The sequence below is a fragment of the Lethenteron reissneri genome, chromosome 46 (genome assembly GCF_015708825.2).
Source record: "Lethenteron reissneri isolate LAM-NWPU_2019-01 chromosome 46, ASM1570882v1, whole genome shotgun sequence".
NCBI lineage: Eukaryota > Metazoa > Chordata > Hyperoartia > Petromyzontiformes > Petromyzontidae > Lethenteron > Lethenteron reissneri.
This window is the reverse complement of record NC_083824.1, coordinates 8,464,854-8,489,104: the sequence shown is the minus strand read 5'-3', so window position 1 is coordinate 8,489,104 and position 24,251 is coordinate 8,464,854. Positions and strand designations below refer to the sequence as shown.

The 24,251-nt window shown below is 45.4% G+C and overlaps 1 protein-coding gene across 1 annotated transcript in view; it reads right to left on the bottom strand.

Moving 5' to 3' along the window:
* Window positions 1–24,251, bottom strand: part of LOC133354110 (protein AF-9-like) — a 47,024-nt gene that overhangs the window by 12,900 nt on the left and 9,873 nt on the right. Inside the window, exons 3-9 of the mRNA XM_061570695.1 lie at window positions 20,910–20,992; window positions 19,049–19,192; window positions 9,685–9,789; window positions 6,754–7,845; window positions 3,832–3,895; window positions 2,309–2,396; window positions 861–936 (exon numbers count right to left, since the gene is read on the bottom strand). Coding sequence (XP_061426679.1) covers window positions 861–936; window positions 2,309–2,396; window positions 3,832–3,895; window positions 6,754–7,845; window positions 9,685–9,789; window positions 19,049–19,192; window positions 20,910–20,992 — 1,652 coding nt within the window. The remainder of the gene's footprint in view (window positions 1–860; window positions 937–2,308; window positions 2,397–3,831; window positions 3,896–6,753; window positions 7,846–9,684; window positions 9,790–19,048; window positions 19,193–20,909; window positions 20,993–24,251) is intronic.

Here is a 24,251-nt window from a genome sequence, read left to right as displayed (position 1 = left end):
CAACCGCCAATCGCCACTAAGTGGCGGTGAAGTCGGCATGGTGCTTGTGCCAGGCAATGTGCACTGTAAGGCCACGTGAAGTGTCGAACGCCTCCGCTGCCAGGAGGTCACGGGACAGACCCAGGTGCCATGGGTTGCCTGACTGAGATGACTGGCAGAATACCTCATCAGCCACATCTCATCTGTCGTCAACACAGAAGTTCCATGTAAGCACGGATAAGTCTTGCTAGCGTGTAGACATCGGGTGTTGGAGCTTTTCCGCAGAGCTACGTTGTAGGCAGCAGAGGGGAGTGCAGCCAAAAATCTTGTTGTACTGTACATCTATGATCCCTTTCTTCACCAATCGGTGGTGCTGACCAGCGAGGTGAAATATCCTCAAATAAGCCCCTTAGCCTGCATGGCATGGGGGGGGGGCCCTCCATCCAGTGGTGGATTGACGAGCGCATGTTAGTGGAACTGTGCAGAGTGCCCGCAAATAATTGCGTGCAGCTATGAAAGAAGAAGCACCTTGCATGCATTTGGTGTAATAAAAAAATAAACCCGCAACAGTGATTTAGAGGACGCACAGTGGCTGTGAGATTGGTATTTTTCATTTCTAATTACACCGCGTAATTGTAATTTTAGATCCCAACTTGTATACATCATCCCTATCCAGTAGTGGACTGACAACGGGGTTGTACACGTACGAGCTTGGCAGCGATGAAAAAAAGCCCGCCGTATGATGAGCACGGACACAACCTGGGCTTTGTCTCGGCGAAGATTCATCGATGAGCCGAGAGGAAGGGGAAAGTGAGCTGAGCGGAGGTGGAAGGTGAGCTGAGGGGAGGGGTCTGTGTGGGGAGAGGAGGAGGGGACGGTACCTTGTTGGCGTGGCGGAGGATGGGCGGTGCGGGCGACGCGTCTGAGCTGTGCTCACTGTCGCTGAGCTCGCTGGACCTGCAGAACGTCCGCACGGCCACCCGTTACGCACTCGAGATTAGCGAGTGCTTCAATGCTGTCTACACTCTTGAGTGCCCGGCTCAAGCGACCGGCCTCTCGCTTGCTCACGCAATCGCATAAAGCTCTTTTGCCTCTACGGACGATCACATTTTCACTAAATCACCAGCAGAATCGTGCCAGATCTCCGAAGCCAAGCAGGTTTGAGCCCGGAGAGTGCTTGAATGGGTGAGCACTGCACATGCTAAGTTGTCATAGACTGCTGCATGGCTAAGTGGTGGACAGCAGAGGGACGTGCTGTAAAATCCTTCAGAACTTTACCAAATGCGACCCGACTGGTCCGGTGAAATCAGCCCTGTGACCCGCATCGATGTAGGGAAGCCCTCATCCAGCAGTGGATCGACAAATGGGCTAAGCATATGCATATCATTTCAATATATGCGAATCATATGTAAATTTTATGCAAGTGTTCCATTTGGCCTAATGGCGCAATCAAAAGCTACGGAAGGCGAAAGGGTACAGACTCGGCAGTGAAAACTTGAACAATAAATGTTTAATTCTTGAATTGAACTGGGAAGAGTGACGATTAACTGAATCATCATGTGGGGGGGTGGGAGTAAATGGCGAGTTTCCTCGGCCTTACTACCTCTGATCACATTCCCATGACAGCAGCTCCCTTATCACGCCGCTATGCACACCCTCAAAACGTTTTTGTTGCCTATGGTCTGTGTACCGGAGGCCGGACCGCTAGTGCCTTGCACATGTTAGCAAATTGAGCCAACCGTGTCAAAATTCTGGCTTTGCATCCCAGGCTCTTGCGTGAGATTTACATCAGGCTGTCAAATTGACTCCATCGAGCGTCGCATCAGGTCAACCCGGTCTCTTAATAAAACCAATCCATGCACCCCTGTTAAATCAAACCATCACGATCAAATGATCAGCATGTTTCGAATGTGCCGCATTGTTTTAGTGCAAGGATATCATGAAAGTGCTACGTTTCACAGATGGGTACAGTTTGCCCGTCGGGGAAAATTCTGCTGTGTTGTTTTCAAGATCGTAATTTCAATTACGTAACTTGGGAGTATATTTCAAATGTGTACATTCTAGACGTGGTTCCGGCACACATCCTATCCGCTTACAAATAATGTCACGGGATCTTTGGCTTGCACCGTGAAGCGGACTGCATGTATTTATGCTGATACACCCGTAGTGTTAACCAGGGTGGCCTGCCGGAATTCGAGCCACAAACTTCTGCAACAAACGGCAAAACGCGCTCCCGCTTGGCCATTTCACTTGCCCAACAGCTTGCCTGGCACGGGTTTCCCTGGAACGCACAGAGTGGATGGATTGCGATGGTCGTGGGCAGTGGTACCTGGAACTTTTAGGCGCGGAGGGCGGCTCCTGTTCGTCCTCGCTGGGGCTGACGCTGAGTGGCTCCGGAAACGAACGCTCCGACTGGGCTGAAATTGGGGTGGACGGAGGGCGATAGGTGGAGGGGGGGGGAGGATGATAGGGCAGCGTTTTTTGGCAAACCATCGAACAAAGACGGTCACTGCCTCGCGCACTTTCAGATGCGCTTCTGCGGCCGTCTGGAACGCTCTGCCTTCCGATATTAGGAAACCACTTGAGCTATATGCACTTTTAATCATCATCTAGATTGAAAACTAATATCTTTAGAACTGATTTTTGTGTTTAGTAGTTTTGTTGTCCTTCCCCCACACCTCCGATTATCGCGGTTGGTTACATTCGGTGCGAAAGAAGTTCAACGTACATACATATACAAGCAGGATATCCGAGGGTGACTGTGGGCAGTGGACGGTGAACTGAGGCAAGAGAGAGTCGTGTGAACGCAGTGGGAGGAGGCAATTTAAGAAATCCAACTTGTACGTTTCGTGATAACAAAAATATAAAAGGGCTGAAAGGAAATTGAGGCGTTTATCGCCAGAAAGGAAATTACATTTGTCCATTGAGCTACAGTTATTAAAGACGAGCGTTTACCGATTTCAACATTGTATATGCGGGTCGGTGTATGAACAAGTATGGATATGAGACGTAAAGTGTATGCGAGTATATAGATTTTACCATGTAAGGCCCACTGAGCAGCCTGGCCACAAAAGGTTGCTCAACGAAGTGGCTTATCATGTGGAAATTTAGAGCATGTTTCTAAATGCGGAGGGAAAAACCGGAGGGCCCAGAGAAAAATCCACGCGACCACGGGGAGAACATGCAAACTCCAAATATACAGTCGTCAGGGTCAGGATCGAACCCATGACCTCCTGTATACCAGGCGAGGTTGTTAACATCTCGCCTCTGCCGGCACCCATATGAAGGCACAGTCGCGTGTGGGTAGGTATATTGTGATTTCTGTGTGCGGGGACTTTCGTGCGGTGTATGCAGGCGGCATGTATGTGTCCGTATATTGCAGGTATGTGGTCAGGTACGTTCATGCAGTGTGAGATCTACATAGACGGAGGTAGGTGCATCTAAGTGTATTTTGATGCGTGTAGGAATATTTAGGTATATGCGGGTATATCCGCTGCAGACAGATATATGTAGATGACGAGGGTATATTCATACGTATTAAACATATACATACGTATTTGCAAGTGTATACGGATATACGTAGGTGTATGCAGATGTACGGATGAAGTTTATTTTGTTTAAGCAGGTGAGAACTCAAGGTACGAGAAAAGTGACGTGGGTTACCGCAACGACAAACACTAAAATAAATAAATAAATAGCAAACGTGGCAAACACAACTGCGCCAACATGAGCAATATAAAACATTGCGCAAACGAAAATCAATGTTCAACAAAACATTCCCAGCGCAAGTTGGCTAGGGAAGATGATGTCTCCATTGATCCAAGTAGGGTAGCAAACAAGGTGCGGTTTTACCTGGTTCAGGAGCAGCTCCATGCGATATGGAGGACGCGCCACTGGCTACGCTCGCAGGCCTTTCCTACAAAACAACGGTGAGAATTACACCACAACACTCACTGTGTTAATACACAGCACTCACTCTGTGTTACTACACAACACTCACTCTATATTCTTGGCTCTTTCGGTAAAGTCACGTAGAAGGGAAATAATAAAATAATATAAATACAATACAAAAAACAATACAAATTCTCACGACGTTTCGACTGCAACACAAGCAATCGTCATCAGGTGTGAAATCCACTCTGCGTTACTACACAACACTCACTCTGTGTTACTACACAGCACTCACTCTGTGTTACTACACAAGACTGTGTTACTACACAACACTCACTCTGTGTTACTACACAACACTCACTCTGTGTTACTACACAAGACTGTGTTACTACACAACACTCACTCTGTGTTACTACACAACACTCACTATGTATACTACACAACACTCACTCTGTGTTACTACACAGCACTCACTCTGTGTTACTACACAAGACTGTGTTACTACACAACACTCACTCTGTGTTACTACACAACACTCACTCTGTGTTACTACACAGCACTCTGTGTTACTACACAAGACTCTGTGTTACTACACAACGCTCACTCTGTGTTACTACAACACTCTGTATTACTACACAAGACTCTGTGTTACTACACAACGCTCACTCTGTGTTACTACAACACTCTGTGTTACTACACAAGACTGTGTTACTACACAAGACTCGTGTTACTACACAAGACTCTGTTACTACGCAACGCTCACTCTGTGTTACTACAACACTCTGTATTACTACACAAGACGCGGGTTAGCATTACCGCATCACGCCCGCTTCAGCACGACACTCACTCGGCATGACGGCACAGCACACTCAGCATTACTTTCATGCTCTCAGTAATACCGTCATACGTGCGCGTAGTACCTAATCGCTGTGATCATCTGCGACATTGTGAAGCAGGCAGCGTGTATTTTATGCTTAATACACCATCGCTATTAACCAGGGCAGCCTGTCGGAATAGAACCACAAACTTTTGCAACTAGCGGTGAAAGTGCTTCCGTTCGGCCAGGTCAACCATCCTATTCGTCCAGCCATATGAAAGACGATGACCGGATGGTACCTAATTTATCCACCCTGGTGGATTGTTGATGGTGGGATGAGTCGACCACAAACAATATTTGAATGAATGCCTTTAACGTCGGCAGTGTGATTACGTACAAACTAACTGGGACTTATCATGGATATAAGAATATATCGATGTTGGAATTGGGAAGAATGACAGGTAAATAAATTGTCGTGGCTGATGCATGAACACGTACGGGACAAAGACTGGAACTTCTAATCTTAAACGTCTCCGGGAAGACTTGCAGATTTCTCAGGCCAGCTATCTTGAAAAGAGGACGATCCTGGAAAAATCCAGAGCAGTTGGCGGCCCGAAGCTTGATGCTCTCGCAAATAAGTTATCCAAACTCATTGCCAATATTACGGCGTATTTTTGTGTTCCCTATCGTATGATAAAACACAGATGAGCAGACATTGTAGCAATTACTCCAACTCTTAACTGTTCAGCATATGATTGGCATGGTTGGCTACATAAGTGCAAAACAAGTTAAACATACATACATATACCAATTCATGCACACCAGACATGAAAAATATAAATGACACCAAGTAAATAAATATTCAAACGAAACTCATTTCGTGCAGGCTATTCCTTTCGGTCCTTTCGACGAGTTTTTTCTGCTCCCCTTTGAATTCTCAAAACCCGAGGCTGCACAGCGCAGTGAGGGACGTGGGATTTACTCTTTCCCACAAACTTTGTAGACTTTAAACGGTTATCAAAGCTGCGCTTACGACCGATCGAGAGAGCCAGTATTTCCTTTCCACCACCAGGGCAGCATGACCCAGACTTGGAAGCCACTTCACTTTGCATGTCACAGATGGATGACAGATACTCATACTCCAGCACCTGAGATATAAATTCAGTCAAAATTTAGGGGGCCACTTTTCATTACGTTTTTTTTTTAAACGCTTTTATACAAAAAATGTATCATTATTTTCGCTCTGCCACGTACTCACACCACCCCATGACCTCTCGACCTGCTACCCCCCCCCCGCCCCCCCTGGCCTCTTAATTTAAACGTTTGTCTGGATCAAAGCGAGGTGTGCAATATCAATCAACATGTTTGGCTCTGTCAATAGAAATGTGAGGAGCACAAGGTGTTTCGAAGATGGACGGAGAGATATTATGTCACTTGGGCTTCAGTGAAATGATGTGTTGTTTCATGGCAATTGACAGTTGCACTCTACGTAATCAAGATCAACATTTGCTGGGTAATAAACTATTATTTTACTGTCGCATTCCTGACTACTCCGTACTGTAATAGATCTTAAGACTAATAGCATATTTAGTAACGTAGGCTACCTGTGTAATGCAGAGGCAGAGTGCTTTAGCTTACCGGAAAACACCGAAGCCAATCTGTCATTTCATATCTGTTTCTAATCAGCCAATTCAACCCATTGTTACAAAGTTATCTAAATGAGTATCATTATTTAAGGCACCGTTCAATTCCCATAATAAACCCAACAATGACACATTAATGAGCTCCTAAACAATAATAGCTACAATTCATTTAAATTGCATCGTTTATCTAATTTTCAGAAAGGTCTTTCATAGGGATGTTTGGCCAGGTCCATGAACGGGCATGGCTTGCGGGAGGAAACACGAATAACTGAAGAACACCCAGCCACGCGAGGGGGTAACACTCAAGAGCTGCGCACACAGACGTAATAAAAAACACCCACTGCACTACGGACCATCTTCTGGCAGCCACCTGGGGGCCCAAGCAAGTGAACCGGTAAGCGTCCAGCGCATTCAGCCACTCACGTCGGTCGCTAGCGACAGCTCGTCGTCCGAGTCTCCTGGGTCCAGCACGTCGCCCGGCGGCGACAGTGCCGGCGGCACCACCACCGGCGGCGCCACCTTCCTCTCCGTCACCACCACCTCCTTGTCCGCCTTCCTATGAGCCTTGGCGTTTGGCGTCACCTCCACCCTGCCATCTCTGTCCTTGGGAACGCCTCTGTCTGGTTGCTGTCGGTCAGAGATGGCTGCGGCGGTGGTCGTGGTGGCGGCGGCGGCGGCAGTGGAATTCAGTTTGTCCTTGGCCTTGGATATCCGCTCCGCGGGCGGCTCCCTGTCTGCCGGCGCCGTCTTGTCTCTGAGCCTGCTGTGCGATTTGCCGTGCGGTTTGCTGGCCGGGCCCACATCCTCGTGTTTCTTGCGCCACGTCTTGTCCCGCGCTCGCTCCTCGGCGGGAACCGGCGCAATGGCCGCCGGTACTGCCACCGGGACTGCCGCCGGCGCTGCCGCCGGCGCTGCCGGTGCCGCCGCCGTCATCTTACCCTTCGCCCGCACGCCATCCATGTCTCCACCCTTCGAGGGCCTCTCCTTGGGCACCGCCTTCTCCGCAGCGGCGGCGGAGGCAGAGGCGGTAGCAGCTGGGACAGTAACAGCGGAGGCAGACGAAGCGGAGGAAGATGACGACGACGAGGAAGAAGAGGACGAGGACGAGACTGATGCCCACTGCCTGGACGACACGTCCGTGGGCGGCTTCTTCGCTCTCTTCGCGTCCAGTTTGTCGTCGAGGGTCGTGCGCGAGCGCTTTGGCGCCGGCTTTGGCTCGCGGCTCTCCGCGGCGACGGGCGTCGGTTCCGCCACTTCGCTGACGTCCGACCGGTCCCTCTTCGACAAGGCCTTGGGCTCCTTGGAGGGGGCTTTGGGCAGCGGAGTGACCGGGGGTGGCGGCTGCGGCTCGTCCCGGGGCTTGTGCAGCCTGGCGGTTGCCGCCTTCTTGGCGCTTTCCCTGGAGGGGCCATCGCTGGGGGCTGGCGCTTTGTAATCCTTGCTCTCCGATGGCTTCTCCTTGTGGCCCTTGAAGGGCTTGGGCGGTTTCAGGGAAGCGATCGGCTTGCTGAAATCCTTCAAGAGTGAGAGAGAAGACGGAGAGACGTGCGTATTAGCAACTTGGTTTAACCGCACGACAGCCCAGTGAGATTCGTGATCTGATTCTGCAAGGTACTAAAAAGTACAGTATAATACAGCCCATAACAGAACTGCTCCTATGTATTCAGAATTTAATGATCTTTGCAATTCGATATGTATTATTTTAAACTAGCACTGCCAACACATTTGCATGGGATATAACTTAAGTGAATTACAAGCAATATAGATATCTTGCGAATTGCCAATGACACTTGCTTGCCTATTTTCAATTAACATCAACAACATCACTAATTACTTTTGAATAATTACACAAACCCAAACTCCCAATATACAAACTCAACTCCAGATATTATAACATCAGAAAACTTTCTTGATGCCACGTAAACATTTAACATAACTGAGAACCTCAATTAAACATTACAACTGCAGCTAATAATGGGTTTGCTTGATGGGTTATTTAATGACACAATTCGTAATGTAATTACATACATTATCACCACCAAATGAAGGGCAAATACTTGCAGTAATTGGGAGAGAGGGAGATTAGTGGATAACCACAATAATCATGTTGTGACCACATGAACAATCCTTTTTCTCTACAATTACTAGGATAACCACAAGTAAATAAAATATATATTCTGGAAGTTACAGTAGAACAATTAACCAATGAATTGTAAACCAAATAAATCCTTGCACTCACGCTAACAGATTGAATCGTGTGAGCAAGCATATATATTATGTTTTAATCTACGCACATCCATCCTTTAGGGTAATGGTGGAAGAAACAAGGCAGTAGGAGGTACGAGCTAGAGCAAAACAATGAGCACACAACAAATGAGACAGACAATAGAGAAACATCTTCTTGGTTCTTTCGGTAAAGTCACGTAGAAGGGAAAAAAAAACATAATAAATGTTTAATTTAAACATAATAAAATGTAAAAAAATGTGTATTTTATTATTTCCCTTCTACGTGACTTTACCGAAAGAACCAAGAAGATGAATCCCTGCAGTCACGAAAGCTTTAAATCGAAATAGAGAAACAATACACATAGTACAAATGATACAAACGAGACAGTACAGAAACAGCTTGAGAGCTAACAAGCATGAACAGCAACTGGCACAAACGAGACAGCACCAACTAAATAGACCATGGAATTGAGAACAGACCAAACGAGACTGTACAAACAAGGCAAGCAGTGTAAACAAAAATAATAAATATATATTTGTAGCAAGCACAGTATCCTTTCTACTTGCTTAGCGAGAGAACGATTCAAAAGCACGGAAAACCACAGACTAGCGGGTACGCAGCCACAACCGGCACCGACAATTGCCCAAGCACTGGGGGTCCTACATCGACGTGTATGGCCAACTCTTAAAGGCAGACGGGACACAACTGCTACACAAGCATCAAGAGAAAAAAGACGACGCAGTACAGAGGAGACCGGGCAGCAGAGAGACAAGAGAAGGCATACAGTAGACATACAGTACAGAGGGGCGACAGACAGTTCAAACAAAAGAGATCAATGATTCAATTCAACCGTGGCCCTAAATCTGACAAGTCATTGATTAGCGTAGGACAAGTCATTATATGCCCAGCAGCTATGGCATGCGCCGGGTGCATGCACTGCATTATGACGAACGTGACACATGGGTTCAGTTCCAGGCCATGAAACTCATTCATCGCTAGTCTCCAATCAGAAGAATAATTACATACCAGCTCGAAGTCGCTGACTCAACTGTCCAACAGTGCTCACCTCTCGCTAACTCTAACCCTCAACTTGGCCAGAACCTTGACCAGGAAACCACGATTGGTACCTTGACATGCAGCGAGGCGGGAGGCTTCCTGTGTTCCAGGTGGCTGGATGACGGCACCTCGGGAGGTGCAGAGAGCACTGCCATGCCGTCAGGTGACACCATCATCTGCAGGAAATACCAGTGGGACAGTCTTTTCACATCTGGGGTTATCGGTCCGATTCAATCACTTGGGGATTTAGTAATAGGGTTTTACCCTTTCAACTAGTACAAAAACTGACACCTTTATACAAGGGATCATGTTTGCAATAATCACAACACAAGCAGTCAAAATGCAAACAAAAAGAAACAACTCTGATGATGATAATGATATGCACTGTCCTTGAAGTTGATTGTGTTGTGGTTATTGCAAACATGATCCCTTGTATAAAGGTGTCAGTTTTTGTACCAGTTGAAAGGGTAAAAACCTATTACTATATTTTGCAACTGGTAAATGAGGTCTCATAATGTAAACACTTGGGGATTTTTGCTCGTATTTTTGTCCTCATTTTCATTCTGGCTGTGTTAACAGCATTATGCCGTGAGAGGGAGAATCAGAGCAGTGCATCGCCCGATGTTGGGCAACGGCCCGCAGAAGTAAATATTACAGAACTGCTTCTGAGATCGCATCTTGTGATTCATATCCACACTGGGGGTGGGCGGGCAGAACTTTTTCATCCATCCTGCCAGAGAAAAATGGTCAATATTTTTAATTCTCAGCGATCGAATTTAGATCAATTAAGTTTAATACCAAATTGTAATGCGATGGTTTTTGGTGCAGTCATTGTTGACCAGGCTGAGCCCATCAAATCATTGCACCTGTGACCTGTTTTTAATAACGGATGGCTGCACATATTCAAGCGTAGGTTCTCAGCAGTGCCACTGTAGTTCTAGATTTGAAGCTTTCGTGACTGCAATGATTCATACTCTTAGGTTTTTTCAGTAAAGTGACTTTACCGAAAAAACCTAAGAGTATGCCATTGTAGTGTTGAGATGCCTAGGCCACCTCGAAAAATATTTCTATTACTTTTGGTTTCTGTAAAAACATTAACATTCACTACCATCAAAATAATATCAAATGAGCAGAGGCTGTGTTTATGTCCTGCTATACAGCTCTGAGACGGTGCTGGAAGTTCCACATTGCTATGGCAGGTACGAGTGTTTATCCAGATAACCACTGTTGACTTCACCACAGAGATGTACTTATCTTACTTACCCAAGAGGAATGGATGGGCCAATTCAACCCCCAAAACATGATGTGAACTCGCATCATTCCAAATCACGAGCTGCTCGTTCTACCCGCTAAGCCATCTGGCCCGGTTTTCACTACCATAACCCGCGTGGGTATAACGCAGAATTATAATCTTGAATCTTTATTCATCCTGCAGAAATCCGATGAGCTATGAAGCTATTTTTCACAAATGTCCAGTAGGGGCGGGTCAGAAATTTACAACAGCAAATGATACAAAAAAACGATCGGAGTGCAAAGTGCAGGAAATGTAAGCAAATAACTCTAAATAAGCTAAAACTATTTTCATTTTACCAGGTAAAGCCCACTGAGCTATTAGTCATTTTTCAGAAGCGACCTGGCCACAGCAGTGGTTCCCAACCTTGTGGTTCCGCAAGGCTGTGCGAAATGGTTCGCGGAGCCGTTGCAAACACGATTCTTTTTTTTATAAAACACCAACGTTATTAACTGTACGGCGGTCTGCGAAATGTTTTTTGTGGGTTGGCAATATCCCGTGGGTTCTGAAGGGTTGAAAACCACTGCCGTAGAGTATGGGTTTTTTCCTTGATCTTTGAAACACTCTCCCAAGCAAAAAAAAACACTTAAAATGTAGTTCAAACATCTCGAGCAGTGCCCTGCTGAAATAGAATCTTAGACACTTGGTAACGATTCCTCATAAAATGAAGTATTATTTTCATTATACTGTACATTCTTAGCTCTAGGATGCTGCCCTGGGTTCAAGATATCCAGCATGATGTCTTTGGTTTACACATCACAAGACTCTTGCATGACCTTATACAAGACATCGAACATCTTATTAGATAAAGGGATCAATAATTCATCTTTTTTTGGAGCAAACACATTATTGGCTGTATGGGTCTCCCAGATGTGACCACTGGAAAACAGTAGCGCATATCAGGGCTGTAAATACAACGTTTTGGAGCCAGGGTTGGTGGCTCACACAGAGATCTTTGTGCATCTAAAGAACCCCAAAATGAGCTGCAAGGTAGCCGGCATATGGCTGTACAGCAAGTTGGTTCGTGAATAGGTTTGTGGTGAACCTTCAAAGTTTTGCTCCCGTTGCACACATGGTGGGGCTTTTCTCAGGGTACTCCGGATTATTCCCTCGTGCAAAAGCACTCCTTAAAAATTAACCCGTAAAAACAAAGTTTTTCACTATAAATCCTTTATATGCGTGGCGGCTAGAGTCCTCTCATCCTCTGGCTTGAGATGGCTGCCACCTATGGGTCAGATGATTGCCTGCCACCATTAAGCAATTGGTAATTAAATATAATTTATTTTTTCCTAAAAAGTGTAACATTTTGGAAAAAATTTTCACGAAAATTAATTGTCACGCACAACGAGTGTGTGGAAAATGTCAGCTCGATTGGATCACGGGAAGTGGGTTAAAAAACGACCGAAAGATTTGCACGGTCGTAAGCGCGCAAGCAAGCAAACTTAATATAAAGGATTAAAAAAGAAACTGGCCAAACGTTCCAAAGCGGGGCACGCCAGCAAAGAGTCTTGACGCCAAGTGAGGCTTTTGTGGGATAAATAAATAGCATTTCAATTACGTTAATTAGCCATGTCAAGTCTGGGTGCTAAAGCCAAATAAAGCACAACCACACTGAAGAGTTTATCATCGTCGGCTATGAGTAATTAATCCACTGCTGCACGAAAAACTGCCCAACCCATTGTAATCTCCCACTTTCCGGATGCAACAATCCACCTGGCACATACACACAAGTCTATTTCATCACTCCAACTCTTCAATTCCATCCCCTGGCTGCCAATCCGTCATTATCATTAACCATCAACCGTCATCTTTTATAATGGCGTGTCCTGCACCGCTTTTACTTTTCTGTTTCCTCCGTACGTTGTACTTTGCAACGATTTAAAATTGTAGCACAGACTGGTCTTTTTAACAGAGGAGTAATTTTCTAAAGGACTACAATGTGAGCTGTCACTCGATTAAACAAAGCAACTTTGCCCACATCTCAAAAGTCCTTTGTGACAATCAGTGGAACAGTTCTAGAATACCACTCTTTTGACGGCAAGTCTCACAATAAATGTCACCATACGCTTGTCTGTCAGGGTAGCAGACATTCAACACACATAAAATGAATGGTATACGCAGACACACACTGATTGGGCCGAAGTGATGTATATACAATATAGACATAGCACACTCGTGTATTTAAATATTTTCGGCTGGGCTTTAAAAACAGAACATGATATATATTTAAGTCCATACATTTAACAGGTGAGAATGCCACTACGTGTAGTACAAGAGTTACGAGAAGGGCTTACCAGCATTAACATATTGTGCGATAAGTAAATTAATCACGCTTTAAAACACAGCTGTATACAGTTTTCTAATCAGACTATATATGTGCATACACCATATTACTGTAAGATGATACGAGAAATGACATTCACACGACAGCATATCCCTTCTCGAATACTCGGCGACTTAAACGAGTTTCACGCTAGGCCTTAAGCTTTCAACACAATAAGCCTCGGTGAGTCCACAAAGCAATAACAGTAAGTGTGTTCGAAAAAAGACACACACGCACACACATACAAATACGTCTCAATCTGCATATGAAGCAAATATAAACTCGGCGCACTTTTGAAAACACGTCAATCAACAAAAACTAAAAGGTTTAGTGTGTACGGCGTACTTACATTACATCGAACGTGTCTATCATCTGCACCGAGTACTGCCAGCCGTGCGGACCGTCAACATAACCCGTGAATGATTAACGGTCGAGCAGATGCGTGTGACTGCGCGCATGTGTGCGCGCGCTGGCTGAGCTCCCTGTGCCACGTGGTGCGGGTACGTCCACGTGGAACTCGGGGGGAAAAGTAAAAGGGTACGGAGCAAAGCGCTCGTTGGCCGAAAACAACGTGGAAAAAAAAAAGACGCGCGTGTACTCGCACTGCATGACCACGCGCCGCCGTCGCCACAAATGTCGGTGGGGAAAATCCCGCCGGGTTCCCACACAACTGTCTAACCCCGCACGCGATGATGCATGCGAAAGGAAACTTAGTGCCGACGTATTAAAATAACTCGGATATAACTGGCCGGGTGGTTTCGAAGACTGTCAAAGCCACCGAGAGGGAACTACAAGTATTCCGGGTTTGAATCCGGGTTTCAGCCATCCCGTGTATAAGATTGGGTCATCAAGCCCAGCGAGTGGATGGTCTCGTTCGGATTACCGATGACAAAAACTGAGGGATGTGACGTCGACTTGATTTATGGATGAAAACAGATTATTATGCTCAGGATACATGCCAATGAATCAAGCGTGTGAAATTCACCACTCCCGACTAGGATGTAAACATTCATTTCATAGATGAATATTTTTATTTCAAGACTCGTGCCTGATACGTGCCTAGTATCCTCTGCTGCCCGTTTAGTCTGGAAGTTCCTTCACCCAAGCATCTGTGCTATTGACTCCCTAGTCCTTGTTCAAGTCCAGGTTCAAGACCATCCTTTTTTCTTCTGCTTATGACTGTCTCTTTCTCTCTATAAAATAAGTATGCCTACTGTCCCACACAGCATCATGCACTGAGATGCTATATATATAAAATATATTTTCTCGAATAATAATCAAGATTTTAAAATTATTTGGCAAAACTATAAATACTGTATAGTAAATCTCCACATATAAGGCAAAGTTGTGAATGTGTGTGTCTGTTCAAAATGTTTAGCGTACTTCCCGACATGCAACAAGCTGCAAATTTTCCATGTGGGTACTTTCCAGACTGTACACCTGCAAAAATTATAAAAATACACTTTTTTTGTTGGGGGGGGGGGGGGAAGCTCAATAATGCTTATATTCTTTGAACGGCAATAGAGCTGTGACGTCAAATCTGTCACGTGACCCGCACACGTGGAAGCGCAACGCATTGTAGTGTAGTGGTTAGCGCGCTGCGCTACGAACCCGGCGATCCGAGTTCGATTCCCGCTCACGGCCACTACCGGTGACGATTATTTCTACCGCTCCGGGGCCTCCCCTAGGTCGACTCAGCCTCAAACGAGTAACTGCTGTGGTGTGTGAACATTGTCACTGGGGAGACAAAGGCGGCCGGGCGTGCTGCTGTCACCCACCCCCTCGTGTGCCGTGCCGGCCTTCATAGGTGCTCGCTAACAGCACTTGCCCCTATGGGCTACACGGGGGATTTTGTCTTTATCTTTGTGTGTGGGGGGGGGACTGCGTAGCGATTCGCGCGCTGCGCTACGAACCCGGCGACCCGAGTTCGATTCCCGCTCACGGCCACCACCACCGGTGACGATTATTTAAACCGGTCCTGGGCCTCCCCTAGGTCGACTTAGCCTCAGACAAGTAACTGCCGTGGTTTGTGAACATCACCACTTGGGAGACAAAAGCGGCCGGGCATGGTGGATCCAAGTCTCGGGCGAAGCCAGGTAGTACAGCTGGTAAAACATAAAATAAAGTTGCATGAAAAGTACAAAAAAAAATTCTGTTTTATTTCACGAACCTTGAGTCCTGATGCTGGCTTGCTTGAAGCAAGGGGCGTGCATGCATGGCGCGGGATGCTGGGACTAATCACATCTCGCGGAGGATTGCTCCGCCAAACAAAATAGTTCCGCGGTTCGGTTCGTCAGTACGACCGAACGTTCGCAAGTTGGACAGTTTAAAATAATTCTAGATTTGAAGCTTTCGTGACTGCAAGGATTCATATTCTTAGGTTTTTTCGGTAAAGTCACGTAGGTAAAAAATTCTAATTAATAAAAGTAAAAGAATTTTTTTTTTAAATCACGACGTTTCGGAGGCAACACAAGCTTCCGTCTTCAGGTGGAACCGTCACAGCATGATTGCTGTATCAAGTAAGAGAAATTCCAAGAAAATAAAAAATAATAACATCTTAAATTGGTTCGTTCGTAAGTGAGGACGTTCGTAAGTCGGACATTGATATCTCGGGGACTGCCTGTGGACTGCCTGTATACGCAAATAAGTGGGGATCCTGAGCAACATGTAAATATTAACAAATCAGAATATTTTCAGCAGTTGAATTCTACAGCAAGAGTAACAAAGTTAGAGGAGGGTGTGATCAAAGAAAACTCACAATTAAAATTTTCCATATGCATACTGAATGGCATCCTAGTGCAGGCATCATGGAAAATTACCAGAAAATCCTGATTACGAATACGCATAGCAACATTGCCCTCCAATGCAAAGCTACTACAGACTACGTTTGTGGAGTATATCCCCTCCACGATAGCCTTGCACTATGAGAATGCCCCGAATACCACATTTTAATTTAAATAACATGGGCTGTAAGGTTTGGTAGGTGACTGGAATGTCCTGTCATCTTCATGTATCACTTGGCCCTCAAAAAACAAGGGTTAGCTGGACCAGCTTACACTTATTCCGTGCAACTGGAATTATTTTAATAGTTAAACGCCACGTAATATCGGGGGAAATATCCAAGCACGCTGTCTGCAGTACAAATGCATGTTTAGCCAATAACGATGCATGGATTGATCTTCTTGGTTCTTTCGGTAAAGTCACGTAGAAGGGAAATAATAAAATAAATTTTATAATAAAAAAAGATTTTAAAATACATTTTATAATAAAAAATATTTTATTATTTCCCTTCTACGTGACTTTACCGAAAGAACCAAGAAGATGAATCCCTTCAGTCACGAAAGCTTTAAATCGAAAGATGCATGGATGCTTAAGCTCACGATGCCTACGTTGAATTAGGTGAATAAGAATGAAGATATTTAATTAGTTTATGTTCTATGCACTACTAGATGAACACAAAGTCAACAAAAAGACACAAGTGTGATGTTAACGCCTCTGATGTCATGTGCAAGATACGAAATCATATACATTTGATGGATTTCAGTTTCATCTACAACTTCAAAAATTGTGAAAATGCATTCTGAACAGTGTCACTTTATTTGTTGGCTCACCCTTGGCCAAACTGCCACGAGAGAACAACTGGCACTAAACTAATTAAGGGACTCATCTTCTTGGTTCTTTCGGTAAAGTCACGTAGAATGGAAATAATAAAATAATAAAAATTAAACATAATAAAATAATTCTCACGACGTTTTGACCACAATGCAAGCAGCCGTCCTCAGGTGAAGAACAGGTCTGTCGATAAGACAGTCTGAATGATAATTAAGGGTCCATGTTTGTTTGTGGAGTGACATACGACATCACTGTGTCGGGATTGTACGAGCGTAGGAACATATGACGTCACGACTGTGTTGGCTCGGTATGGGTGCTGTAGGCGGGTGTCACGGAGGTCATGTCAGGCCGTGAACCCAACAGGACACGTGACCGTACAAAGGAGGGGCTAGGGGCCCCAGGGGGGAGCTTGGGGGTCACGTGATTGGGGGCCCGGACCTTCCCGGAGGATCGAGAAGGGGGGCGTGGCCTGGGATGGGGCTGGCCACACCACGGGAGTTATAAGCGGGGTGTGAACAGAGCGCCGGGCTGTTCAACCCTGGGATAAAGATTCCATCAGCGGTCCTCGAGTCTCCGATCGTCGTTCGTGACCAGGCAGCCCGTCACCTGCCCTGGCCACGCTGTGTAGTACTCCCCGAGTGTTAGTGATATTAGGAACGGTGGTCTCCACCCTGTATATAGTGTTCACGTTGGTTGTTATGTGTTAATATATAGTGTTGCCTCCAAGTTGAGTGTGCGTCTAAATTGAACCTACTACATATGTGCGTGTGTGTGTTTTTTTATTGGAAGTGGTGGCTACAAATGCAGAACACCGAGTTGGATTGCTGGCCATGGCAAAAATCCGTGGCACATGGTGTCTTTCTGAATCTCCCCCTGGGTAAATTTCTGTCGTAAATCAGAAACCTAAAGCAGTGTATAAACATGACCAATGGGGACACAAAGGTGGCAGGGCTTTAGAAGGTTCTTACAAACAGCACTTGTCCCACTAGTCTCTAACGAGGTCGGATGGGTAAATATTTTTTGTTGTTGTGTGTGTACACAGCGTGCGTTCGTGTGCACAATTTAAATTTCTTAGAACACAGATTCAACGGAGTGATTTAGTAATGGCAGGGCAATGATGAATGCACGAGCGGTCCAATAATTCATTACAGCACTGAAAATTAACGTGATTATTTGATTACTTCTAAATTTAGATCACCCAATAATAATAATACTGTAAGCAGAAGATATTGATCAACTGCGAGGCTGTGAGATTTCCTTAGGCCACATTTGCCTCCCAAAAGGAGCTGAAAGACACATCATCGGTCGTCGGCATGCAAGGGGGTAAACCCCCCCCCCGCACCCCCCCGTAGGCAGTGTTAATTTCGTGGGCGAAATTAGTTTTGAAAATATTCGTCACCAAAGTGATGTTTTGGTTTAGTGAACGATGTGACGAGGAGCGGACGAAAATCGTCACGAATGACGATGGCTACGACTGCTGTGATGAGACGAAATTAATGGGTTTGAATGAAGACAGAGACAGTTTAGTAGTATTATATTTGTACGTATGCTTAACTTCCATCGTACCGTACGTAGCCAAACGTGCGAATCAGAGGTGCATTGAGGAATACCTAAATTTGGTCATTTATTGTATATATACAGATTTTAAAAGAGCCGACTGGTTGGCTGACCTGATATTGGGGTGCCCTCATGCCAAAAGTGGACAAATGATCGACTGCCTTGATTGATTGACTCAATTAAATCCACAGACTAAAAACTGCTTTTTGTGTTTAGTTTGTTTCTAGATTTGAAGCTTTCGTGACTGCAAGGAATCACACTCGTGACAGTCCCACCTGATGACGGAGACTTGTGTTGCCTCCGAAACGTCGTGACTTATTATTTTATTTCTATTATCATTATTTTTACCTACGTGACTTTACCAAAAAAACTTAAGAGTTTAGTTTGTTGTCCGTCCCCTACACCTCCGAGTTGGCTACGTAGGGTGCGAAAGAAGTTCAACATACGTGCATACACACACGACTTATACTCCACAGGGTGTCAACAACCAGACGAAGCCTGTGACTAAATCCAACTGGACATCTGTAAAAAACAGAGCTTCTTAGCTCGTCGGCTTTCTCCAGGATAAAAAAAAAAAATTCGATTCTGGAATTAACACACAGCTGATTAAATCAACACTGGTCAGAGACGACCAGCCGCTCCGCTCACTCACCCCGCCAGCCTTGAGCAGTCGCCTGCGGAAGTCACTGGGCGGGTTGCTGAACGTGAGCTTCTCGCAGCGCAGGTGATTCACGGGTGGCTGCCCCTCCAGGTGTAGGAAGAGGTCATAGTCAAACTTGACCTTTCGCGGTTCCTCCTGTTGGTAAATCATGCGGTCAAGGGTCAGGGTGCGCTCAACACCGACGCATTCTCGCGCAAGGGTCAGGACGGATGGACAACGGACGAATGAAGTGACGGACCGATGAACATATGCACAGGCCTAAGGATATTCTTTCGTAGTTTCGAATGCACAAGCCTAAGTTTGTCTTAGACATCACAGCAGAGTTTGTCAAAGTTTGGGTGGTGGCGCAGTGGATAGTGCTATGCGATATAAACCTAGTGACCCGAGCTTGATGTCGGGCTATGGCTTCACTAAATTGAATTGATCAGCGAGGTGAAGTATGGTTAGACAAGCTCCATGACTGACAGTGTGGGGAGACCCTCATCCAGCAGTGGATTTACAACAGGCTGTAAATTATTGTTTTATCGAGTTTATCACTTACACATTTAAACCATTTAGGTGTAACACATGCCTCCATCAGGGTGCTATGTTCTACGTCAAAAGTTATTTCGACCAAAATGTTTTTTGTAAATGGAATATTGCATCCCTTCTATGATTAAAAACTCTCCTTTGGTCGACAGACTTTAATGGGCAATGTACTTGTTGCTTGATCAATATGAATTTCAGTGCTTTGAATAATGTCCTACACCTCATGTACAAAATATATTTTACTGAAATATTGACTTCTGTTCCTTTATATTTGTTATTCCTGCTTACAATATTTGAGTGTATTTAAGCAAAGGGTATACCTTTGTTATTGCCCATACATAGGACTCCACTGAAAGAGAGGATTATTTTCAATGGGCTCTCTCACCTGACTTGATATAAAATAATGAATGAATGGCACTTCTAACTGGCGGTCGATGACACCAAGAGACATACAGACAGAGGACAGGGAAATACGTGACACGTTCAAGGGCTGATTTATAAGGGCAGCCAAATGATGCGCTATGGACGACTGGAGCCAGAAGATGGATGCACCTAGGGTGGAAGCATTGTCACACAGATGGACGCCTGATAGATTAATTAAAGGAGGAATTTGCCGTACACGCGACGGACGGATGATTGCACACGGATGGATGTGAGTGATGAAAGAACGGGCTGCCCGAGCTTGATGGATGGACCGCTACGGATGAGGGTTTGATCAACGACCAGGCTGTGGATTGATTCAAGGGGATTAATGAATGGGCCAATTATTGGCCGAAGCACGCGACAAAATACCTGGGGCTCGAGCGACAGATCTAAGGCACGATCGCAAACACAACCCTCAAGACGTTGCGGCTGTTAATTTGAAATCACGATGCACTAGGGCTCACACACCGCAACGAGGCTGCATAAGACCGTGGCTAAACCACGCATGCATTCCGCAAGGCAAAACCAGCAATTACCCGGCGAGTGCAAATTACACAAGAACGTGAGCTGAACGCAGACAGTGCTGCAGTCGCTTATCCACACAGTGGCGTTCCTTGCTTCACGAACACTTGGAGCCGCAGCCCTGGTTCACCGGGAAGCGCTTCTGAGGTGAAAGCAAGAAGCACTCTCGTCGATCAGCGGGTGCAGAAGCGCTTTTTCTGATCACAGAAGGCGTACGTTTGTCCAGATTCACGACAACTGGCATAACTTCCGCTGGTTCGCGTTGCTGGGAGGTAACCATCCCACGCGTGAAAAACGTGTGCCGATTTCACTTGGGAATACGAGCGGAGACGTGGTTGCTCGTTGGAAGTTATTATTAGTATTTCCATCTGTGTCATACCTTGTTCTTGAAGTAGACTTCGATGGGAAGTATGAAGCCAGCGTAGCCCGATTCTTCCACCTTGTAAGGGGGTTCCCGGCACACTGTTCATGAGATTGACAGACGGATACAGAACGCACACGTGCACCCACGCAAACACGTGTTTACTGATGCACGTCCACTCAGAACACAGTTGCGCAAAAGCAGGCAAAATGCGCCAAGCCAAAATGCATTAGCGATGGCCACTATTCAATATATTTCTCTTTAAAGGTTACAATTATTTTTTGTAATGGGAAGGGGATTTTTTGGGAGTGCCGTTTCCCTGGAGACAAAGCCACAACCGTGTGCTTGTGTCTCATTCATTTAGCCGTCATTCACGGCCAGCTAATTATTTTGAACACCCGAGAATTTAAATGCATCAGGCAACGACGCATTCAGCCGTAGAACAGTCAAGACGGACGGCAAAAACAGCACCGATGCACGTCCGTAGCCACGGCAACACGCCGACGCAATCCAACCATCTCCGGCTCAGAAAAAATAAAAAGCCATTCATGTAATTTAATTGCATGTTTACTTACTCGTCCTATTTGCTTTGCTAATGCGACCGTTTATTTTCATAGCAGCAGAGCCCCACTTTGTGCATCTCCCGTTGTGTGTTTCTTTCTCTGCGGTGGCTTAAAACGCCTTTGTGTTAAAAGCGCCAATTTTTCTAAAACTGTGCTCCCTTTCTCCCTGTGCACAGACACGGTTTGTGAACGTCGCACCAAAGTACGAGTATTTCTCATGCGCCCACCTCGCTATGAAATGGAGCGAGAGATGATAAGTGAGAACACAGGAGACGCACAGATGCAGAGGAGGCTCGGTGATCAAGCGGAAGGGACAACATGAATCTCTGCCGGCGATGACATTTTCAGCGGTGTTTAATTCTTCGCAAGACTTTTCACCTGGGGTTAATGAACTGAAGGTCAAAGTAAACATAGCGGAAGGGCAGTCACTTCACACATGGCACCTTGGGATTCGAGACAAAAGGATCCCACCAAGCTCCACACTGGAATATATGGAAATGGAGCACAGTAATTACGGGTAAATATTTCAATTTGGGTGCCGAATGGGCATACAACGACCCACAATTCTTATAAAACTGCCACTGGATCTTTGCTTGCGGTCCTGAAAATAATCATTCCGAATATTATAATAGCTCTTTAAGAAACGACTGCTGGTTTCTTTTAAGAAACCACTGCTGGATGAAGGGCTCATCTCTGTGGGGGATGGCAATGGGAGTCGTTTGCCTACACCTCACCAAGTTAGTAAGTCCAGGTTGGTGAAAGGGTGCCCAGGATCAGTAAAGATATCCCCCAACACCGGTGTTAGCCATTGCCAGGAATCAGATTCAACAAACCGTGTGCTAACCACTGTGACACGACTCTTTAACCCGAACATATCAAACAGTTATTGGTCATTTGATGTACCAAGAGAATACCACTATCTGGGGTGCCAGAACAGACCACACAAGATTTCATGATGCAATGCCCGATCCACAAATACGAAGGAGACATCACAGCGAAAAACTCTCGCTGCTCCTAACGCAGTTCTCTGGGGCTTGACCGCCTGAACGTGAAATTGTAGCTGTCGCTCTGCATCTACATCAGCGTCCGTACAGAAGAAGAATAAGAAGAAAAAGGTGCCGAGGTTGGAATTTAAGTGGCAAACGCAAGACTGGAAGGAAGTGCATGCCGGGCGATCACAAGGGCACAGAGCCAGTACTTCTTGCACAATTAGTTCCTAAAAAAATAGAATTTCCACTTTAACGTTTTTAACAGACTGCCACTGCACACAAACTCGCCATCCATACTGTGGAATTTCCAAGTCACACACTTGCAAGCAAGTAACTTATGAGTAACCGCTTAAATAATGGTTGGCTAAATAGGTTGCTTTTTGTGAAGTAAAGAACCAATGTTTTATTGGCACTCACCCAGCCCCTCGGATATCTGAAATGTAACCACTGGTACCCATTCAAGGTAACATTTATTTCCAGGTAAAGTTAATGTTTTTCATTTCACATTCTTCTTTGAATAATTGTGGTTTATGAAAAAAAATGTTTGGAAATCAACAGCATGGGTAAACATTACATCCTTCCAAAAATATAATATTTTGAAAATAGCACTACAACAGGCCCTCTACAAGGTGTTTAGCCTACTCTTCCATGCTTGCCAGACATCTTGGAAGAGGTGGAAGTACCCACCACACGAACTTGCCAATCGACTAACTGCGGTGTGCCCACATCTCATGTTCGGGTGGACAGAGGCGGGAGGTTCTAGATTTGAAGTTTCCGTGACTGCAAGGATTCATACTCTTTGGTTTTTTCGGTAAAGTCACGTAGGTTAATTTTTTTTTTTATAAATTCAATCACGACGTTTCAGAGGCAACACAAGCTTCCATCTTCAGGTGGAACCGTTACAGTAATTTTGCTGTGACGGTTCCACCTGAAGACGGAAGCTTGTGTTGCCTCCGAAACGTCGTGATTTTATTTATTTAAAAAAAATTACCTACGTGACTTTACCGAAAAAAACAAAGAGTAAGTGGCGGGAGGATTCAAGAAACTTGCCCCCCCATTAAATCACCTGCCGCGCCGGAAGGCCCGAACTGAATCGGCGACCCATGGGATTACGAGTCGGGTCGAGTTCAGTGCGCTAAATGTTACAGGATGCAAGGTGTGGCTGTTAAAGAGAAACAACTAGATTCTTGTAAAATGTTAAGTGACTCAACAGATATCAATACATTTTAATTTTAAATAAACCGAGTCATCCTGAATGAAACCAGAGCAGTGAGGATGATTGCCTCGGCCAAGTCAACGATGATAACTGAGAAAGGCACATCCTAAACTTGCTAAATGCACTCAATGCAGTCAACACAGCACAACAGGGTTAGCAATGGCAGGTAAGCGAATGAATGACAATCAATCGATGGCTTTGATTGAACCGAGACCGCAATTTAGGTTAATTATCTCTTGCGCAATGGAGGCTCACGGACACTTAACCCACGTTTATATAGGGGATAGTTTGTTAAGTTAATGGGGTTTTTTTTACTCTCGAATTGTGACTTTCCCATATACATTTACAACCCTTTTATTAATCTACTGCAGGATTAGGGAATCCCATGGCCCCCTACGGGCAGACTAATGCCCCAGGTCACTATTGCAAATACGTGATCCTGTGTCTTTCGAGTTCTCACCTGGTTAAAAAAATAAACTTAAGTTTGCCTTGATTTGACCATACTTCACCACGCTGATCAGTGCAGGTTAGTGAAGTTGACAAACATAAACCTGTACGCATAGAAGTACAGCACAGCATTGCCCGCCTACAG